At 23.6% G+C, this 8,213-nt stretch overlaps 1 protein-coding gene across 6 annotated transcripts in view; it reads right to left on the bottom strand.

Annotated features, from left to right (window-relative positions):
• Nucleotides 1–375: 375 nt before the first annotated feature.
• Mmp1 (Matrix metalloproteinase 1) overlaps nucleotides 376–8,213 on the bottom strand; it is a 209,203-nt gene continuing 201,365 nt past the window's right edge. For 4 of the 6 annotated variants that reach the window (XM_075313670.1, XM_075313669.1, XM_075313668.1 and 1 more), the window contains exon 7: nucleotides 376–1,652. In XM_075313670.1, coding sequence (XP_075169785.1) covers nucleotides 1,507–1,652 — 146 coding nt within the window. In that variant the 3' untranslated portion in view covers nucleotides 376–1,506. Of the gene's footprint in view, nucleotides 1,653–5,557; nucleotides 6,199–8,213 lie in introns of all 6 variants that reach the window. The other 2 variants (XR_012723838.1, XR_012723839.1) reach the window with 1 other exon arrangement.

Below are 8,213 nucleotides of genomic sequence, written 5' to 3'. Positions count from 1 at the left end.
ATAATTTTTCTAAATAAAAATTAAAAAAAAATTGTAATTTTTTTTATTTAGATATTTATGCAATTTTTCCCAAAAAATATTAAATTAATTAAGTTTTATGTTAATACGATATAATAGATATCCATAGCTAAAATTCAGCATTTGTAATTCCAAAAACATTTTTTTGTGCAAATTTGATTGATTTTAGCAATTTTAAAAAGTGTGAAACAAAAAATATTTTTTTTCCATTTTCTTTGTGCACACATTGACAACCCTTGAAGTTTTATTATGGCTATTGACATATAAAATATTTAATGAGTTATATTTTACAAAATCAATTCATTATTTTATTTTACTAAAAATTTTAGATAGTTTCCTGCAATATTTTAGCCTTCCTTCATTTACAATTTACGCACACATAAAAAAGTTATACGATTTTGAAAAGACTACATACCTAGTATTCTACTAAAAGTTGAAATTGTAATCGATCAGTTGATGTTTAAGTAGTTTATAAAGTTTTTATTATAAATGCAGAAGTAGTGTATGCACATTGCAGAAGTAGCTTATGCACATTTAAGAGAATTGATATTGAAAAACAATATAATGGAAACATTTGCTGGTAATCGCTAATCTTAGGATAAGGTATAATTTTCTGTGTGTGCATTGAAATTTAAATTTAATTTAAAAAAATTATCACAAAAATTTTAATGTTATAATTATTAACGAAGGGCATGAAAAAAGGTTAAAATTATACAAAAAAAATTGGAGTTATAAATTTGTTACAATAATTAAAATCCTCCTCCTAAAATTTGGAAGTATCTTTAAGTTAATTTTAAATGAATATGCATACATATTGCACATGCACATGAATATGGTATGCACACATGTATAGCCTTTACAAATTTAGAATATATAGAAATTGACAACAAGCCTTTGAAGTATATCTTCCCCATATCAATTCATTTAAAAGATGGACAGTTTTATTAGAATTTCTGAGAGTTATAAATTTATAAAAAAAATACCATAATTTTATATAAAAGAATTATTTAACAAACACAATTATTGAACAAAGTTTTATTATCCTACTAAATATAAAATTTCCTATATATATCATGTGTGCCCTCATCAGAGATAGGTCTTGATCTATTGCATTTTGTGCAGGGTTTTGGAGTTATCTTAATACATATAAGAGTTTGATTTGCTTTTTTGCTATTCCAAACAAATAACAAAAAATATTGCAAAATAAAATTTATAATTTTATTTTAAATATATTTTGTATTTGTTTTTATTTATTCTTTTTTTTTTGTTTCAGTATATTTACATGTACAAAAATGATTATGTTTTTGTTTGTAATTTAATTTCCCTTCGTTTTTTTTTTGTTTTTGTTTGAACTACACACATTTCATTCTATAAATTTCCTTTCCTATTACGATTACACAAACACATTTTGGATGGATTTTCATATAACAATTTGTTTTAACGAATTCATTTAGAATGAATAACAACTAAAGAAACAAACATTTGCTTTTAGCTAACAATGAATTTCGTTATCAGCATCATGGCAAGTGTTGCCAATATAGAACCACTTAGGTGTAATGATGATTCCGAACCATTGGACATAGACGAACGATCAGCTTCGGAGGCTTCATCATGAGCTTGATGATCATCAGTACCTGTGGTGGTATAAATAAAATAAAAAAATTCGAAATATAGGGTAATTAGTATAAGATAATAAATGATGTGTAAGTTTTTTTTTTAATTTTGTGGGTGAAGGTCAATATTAAAATTTTGTTTTGATTTTAAATTTACTCTTGAGGTGTGCATGAATGTGTGGGTATTTTAAATTATTACAAAAATATATTTTAAATTGAATAACAAAAATTTATTTATAAATAAAATAGGCATAAGAATTTTTAAGCAATTTTTTGTTGTGGCTATATGAAAAAAAAAAAATTAAGTAATAAACTGAACAAGTCCAAGGGATTGTTTATCATATCAAGAAAAAGTTTCAGAGTTTTATCATAATTCTTGTATAAAAAATATTTATATAAAATATTGAAATAAAAAGATTATACTGTAATTTCATAAGAACATAATAACAAATATAACATTTTTTTTTTAATATAAATCTTAATCATATTTACTAAATTAATCAAAAAATTTAGTTGGTTTGAACAACATTATGTTTGAAATGCTTCCATTTATGATAAAGTTCGTAGAAAATTCACTATTTAAACGTTTAAGCAACTTTTAACGTTTAAACCACAATAATAACAAGTTAATAAATTCTAATAAAAATAACTTAAGAAATAATCACTGCTGGAACTACTTGTTTTGCGTGTTTTACTTCTTTGGAGAAAGTTTAGTTGGGGAAAAATGTTCAATTTTATCTCTCAGAAAAAAAAACACAAAAAGAAAATTTTGTAAAATTTAATTTCTATGGAAAATGTTGTCAAAATTTTATTTCTATGGAAAATGTTGCCAAAATTTTATTTCTATAGAAAATTTTCTCAAAATTTTATTTCTATGGAAAATGTTGTCAAATTTTATTTCTATGGAAAATGTTGCCAAAATTTTATTTCTATAGAAAATTTTCTCAAAATTTTATTTCTATGGAAAATGTTGTCAAAATTTTATTTCTATAGAAAGTTTTGTCAAAATTTTATTTCTATAGAAAGTTTTGTCAAAATTTTATTTCTATTGAAAATTTTGTTAAAATTTTATTTCTATAGAAAATTTTGTAAAAATTTTATTTCTGTAGAAAATTTTGGCAAAATTTTATTTCTATATAAAATGTTGTCAAAATTTTATTTCTATAGATAATTGTGTCAAAATTTGTTTTCTATAGATAATTTTGTCAAAATTTGTGTTCTATAGATATTTTCTGAAAATATTTTTTCCAAAAAAATGTGGCAAAATGTTATTCCTATAGAAAATTTTGTCAAAATTTCATTTCTATACAAACATTTTCCAAAATTGTATTTCGATAGAAAATTTCGCAAAAATTTTATTTCTACAAAAACTTTTGCAACATTTTATTTCTATAGAAAATTTTATCAAAATTTTATTTTATTTGTCAAAATTTTATTTCTCAGTGCGGACAGAAACTACTCATAGAGAAACATTGCAAATGCTGACTTAATCTCTTTGTTTAGTACATACAGGGACAGCAAAAGCTCTATTGATTCTTTTTGTGGTTGGAACACCGAATTTGGCCCCCTTGCCTCTCGAGGCAAGAATAATCTAAAAGAATTTGGAAAATTTTTTCTAAAAAAACTACCAAGCAAAAAAAATATTTTTCTAAATTTTATTTCTATAGAAAATATTGTCAAAATTTTATTTCTTCAGAAAGTTTTGTCAAAAGTTTGTTTCTATAGAAAATTTTGTCAAAATTTTATTTCTATAGAAAATTTTGTCAAAATTTTATTTCTATAGAAAATTTTGTCAAAATTTTATTTCTATAGAAAATTTTGTAAAAATTTTATTTCTATAGAAAATTTTGTCACAATTTTATTTCTTTACAAAACTTTGTCACAATTTTATTTCTATAGAAAAGTTTGTCAAAATATTATTTCTATAGAAAAGTTTGTCAAAATATTATTTCTATAGAAAATTTTTGGAAAATTTTATTTCTATAGAAAATTTTGTCAAAATTATATATTTATATAAAATTTTGTAAAAATTTTATTTCTGTAGAAAGTTTTATTTATATAGAAAATTTTGTCAAAATTTTATTTCTGTAGCATATTTTGTCAAAATTTTATTTCTATAGAAAATTTTGTCAAAATTTTATTTCTATAGAAATTTTTGTCAAACTTTCTCAGTGCGGACAGAAACTAACATACACATAGAGAAAAAGTGCAAATGCTGACTTGATTTCTGTGTTCAGTACGCATGGGGACAGCAAAAGCTCGGTCTATCGATCGTTTTTGTGGTTTAACGAGTTTGGAACACCGTTGCCACTTGAGACAAAAATAATCTAAAAGAATTTGGACTCACTCTGTTCAGTGTAAAACAGAGTGTGAAGCTGTGCACACCAGAATAAGTGTAAATACCTTGAAAACGGCTTTGACGAAGTCAACCGAAATATTGGAAATAAAACTTAAATAAAAACATCAATCCTATGTTTTTTAATGGACCTATAGCCGAAACTATGATAAGTATTGCTTAAAAATAAAATAAAAAGGTCAACGATAATCAATCCGAAAAAAAATTTTGTTTCTATAGAAAATTTTTGCAAAATTTTGTTTCTATAGAAATTTTTTGCAAAATTTTATTTCTATAGAAAATTTTGTCAAAATTTTATTTCTATAGAAAATTTTGTCAAAATTTTATTTATATAGAAAATTTTCTGAAAAAACTTATTTGCATAGAAAATTTTGTCAAAATTTTATTTATATAGAAAATTTTCTGAAAAAATTTATTTGCATAGAAAATGTTCTCAAAATTTTATTTCTATAGAAAATTTTCGCAAAATTTTATTTATATAGAAAATTTTCGCAAAATTTTATTTATATTGAAAATTTTCGCAAAATTTTATTTCTATAGAAAATTTTGTCAAAATTTTATTTCTATAGAAAATTTTGTCAAAATTTTATTTCTTAAGAAAATATTGTCAAAATGTTATTTCTATAACAAATATTCTCAAAATATTATTTTATTAAAAATTTTGTCAAAATGTTATTTCTTTAGAAAATATTGTTAAAATTTTATTTCTATAGAAAATTTTGTCAAAATTTGATGTCTATAGAGAATTTTTTCAAAACTTTATTCCCATAGAAAATTTTGTCAAAACTTTATTTCTAAAGAAAATATTTTCAAAATTTTATTTCTATAGAAATTTTTGTCAAAATTTTATTTCTATAGAGAATTTTGTCAAAATTTTATCACATTTTTTAAAATTTTATTTCTATAGAAAATTTTTGAGTGTGGTTTTAGAAAACTTTTGTTTGCGGTTATAATCGCCGAATATATTTAAAACTTAATCTGTTGTAGTGTATCAACATCTACACCGGTAAATCATTTGGCTTAATTTAATTTAACCATAGTTACAAACTCTTATAATTGACATCAATGCGTATAATTAATTTTAATGTCACACTTAGCGTATGATAAACACTATTTAAATTATGTTAATTATACGCAACAATGATCCCACAACATGTTGAAGAAACGGTAGTTAATAAGTTATATGTTAAAATAGAATAATAATAATTCATTTTATAATTTTATATACAAAGCAATAAATGATTTTCGTTAACAAAAATCGTGCAAATGCCAAATTTCATAAACCCAAAATTAAAAATTAGTCATTTAAAAAAAATATATATAAAATAGTAAAGTAATTCTTTTGTTTTGATTTGTTTATACATATGTATTGAAAATATGAAACAATTTACAAAAATGTTATTTATATGATAAACAATCCCTTGGTATTATTTATATATGATTAAAAGAATATATAAAAATTAAAAATATATATTAAAAAAAATATATATATATTTTTTTTTTTACACTAAACCGAACTTGTTGAAAAAAAAAATAACTTAAGATTTATAAAAATAAAATTATAACGTACTTTCTTACAAAATGTGGTTTTGTTGTTGTTGGTTTGGTGTTTTATAGTTTCGTTGCTAGGCCGATAGATGGTCTCTATTGTAGCAATTTACATTGGTTTGGCTATTTGTTTATGTTTGTTTTACATTTAATTGGCAAAGAATTTTGGCATAATTATTTTTTAACATGACCTTGGCAGCAGCAGCATAATAGGGAGTCAAATTCAAAAATAGCTAAGAAATTATTTGCTAGCAAAGCAAGGAAGGGGCTAGCAAATGCGAATGTTGATATCATGGCAAACGGCACAGGGGACACAATGGAGGACAAAAATGGAAACGGTTTTGATGATGAAATGAAGTAGATGAACAGGTCTTCTTTACACGCGAACAGCAAGATTTGAGTTCTGCGAAGGTTGTTTGTTGTTTTCCTAAAATTATTTACACAAAAACTTCTAACAGAGATATCACGTTTTTCATCATTTGTTTGGTTTGATTTTAAGTCCAAAAAAAATTAGTTCATGTCTTCGACATCACATGTTAGGCACGGAGTATGGTGAAAGGTTTTGCAATATGCTCTTTCATTAAAACCAGGAACGGGCTATGTTCCACATCCAGCCAGGTATCGAACGTCGTTCATTGTTTACATCTTTAGTGACATCTTTGTCTATATATATATTTTTTTTCATATTCGTGTGGATTTTTGGTGGGTTGGTTAATTTTTTCGTTATTATTTGTTTTAGCGTATAGTATCGTTTGTTTGTATTGTTGTCGTGTAAAATGTCGTAATGTTTGTTTGTTATTTGAAGTCATCGAAAAAGAAGAGAAAATAAAATTGTAATCTTTAAAAAAACAAATCATATGATTATTAAAAATAAAAATTACAAATTCCAAGGAAAGAAATATTCACAACCAAGAAGGTGAGCAGGAAGAGGATAGTGCAAATTACATTACACATTGAGATATGAAAAGGAAATTATCTATCTATTTGTGATAGTAATCTACTACTATATAGAATTTTCATAACTGTGATTGCATTTTCGTATTTTGACATTTACATTCATAAATGGTGCAAATTATTGCTATGCTGAAAGATGTAGAACAGCAAGGATATGTGAAGGAATTGTTTGTGAGGATTTCCATATATAACATTCGTATAAGAGTTGTATAAGAGTTGTATAAGAGTTTTATAAGAGTCGTATAAGAGTTGTTATAAGAGTCGTATAAGCGTTTTATAAGAGTCGTATAAGAGTTGTATAATAGTTATATACCATACAAATTATGTCATATGCCAATTTCAATGAAAGTGCAAATAAATAATCGTAGCAATTGGTAAACTCTGGAAAATATTATGTATAAGAGTAGTATAGAGTGTATCTAAGTTGACACAGGAATTTAACATTCCTATTGCTGTCAAAGAGTAGTATAGAATGTATCTGATTTGATAGAAGAATTTAACATTTCTATACATTCCACATGAGGATATTACATAAATACTTGTTTAGTATAAGATATCTTTTTCGAATTTTGTTTAGAATCTTCAAATTAATAAATTTTTCATTCTTGATGATTTACATATACATATAAAATAATCGAAATTATATGGTGTAAGAGTCGTGTAAGAGATTTGAAAGAAAAATTTTAAAATTGCAAAGTTTCCAAAAATAGTTTACTTAGATACGAATCATAGAAGAGTTGCAAAAGGTGTGCAAACGGCCGATTCATCCAAATTTAATTACAGAGTATACATAATAAATTGACAATTACATAAGGATACTATTTTTTCTTATACATCTATTATACAAATCATGTCATTAAAAATTTAATACAAGTGCAAATATATAATCGTATACACATGGATATTTTCGATAAGACTTTTTAAGACAAGACTATAGATTTGTTTGTTTAGTATAAGAGATTTTTAGAAATTCGTTAGGAATCTTCAAATGAATAAATTTTTTATTCATATGAAAAATTATAGTTTTCTTGTGAAAATTAATATGGTTGTGGAAATATAGGGAATATAAGAGTTCAAGAAAGGAGTTTGTATAAGAGAATAATACAATTTTAGATGACGGAGGAATATAGAGGGTATACCCCAAATTTCTTAATTTTTTTTTTAAATTTTGTTTAAATTTTTTTGAATTGCATTTTCATGATACCTATATATTTTTTGAAATACAGTGAATATAAGAATTCGTAGAAGAGAATTGTATATTTTTCGTATTTGTTGTTTAAATGCATAACAAATTTTAAAAAACTCTCATTTACAGACATGAGAAAAATATTTTACCAAAATTCATTTACATATTTATGAATATAAGAGATCACCAATATAAGAGTTTTTCAGATTATTACAATCATATTGTTAGTTTAAGATATATTTTTATTAATTAAAGGTGAAAAATTTTAGCTTTCTTATGAAAAGTAATATTGTGGACGTGTAGTGAATAGAAGAGTTCATAGAAGGGAGTTCGTATAAGAGAATAGTACAGTTTTATTTGTACTTTTCCATTGTTTTGGAAGAAGTTGTTTTTAGTATAAGAGATTGTTTCAGAAATTTGAAATCAATAATGTCTTCTTTATATGCACAGAAAAAAATATCACCAAAATATTTCCAATTAAAAAGTTAATTGAAGTTGAAAATGTTTTCAATTAATACAATTAATTGATACAATTAAC

The sequence above is a fragment of the Haematobia irritans genome, chromosome 5, assembly GCF_050003625.1.
Source record: "Haematobia irritans isolate KBUSLIRL chromosome 5, ASM5000362v1, whole genome shotgun sequence".
Classification (NCBI taxonomy): domain Eukaryota; kingdom Metazoa; phylum Arthropoda; class Insecta; order Diptera; family Muscidae; genus Haematobia; species Haematobia irritans.
Note: the sequence above shows the minus strand (reverse complement) of the source record. Positions and strands in the feature narration are given on the sequence as shown.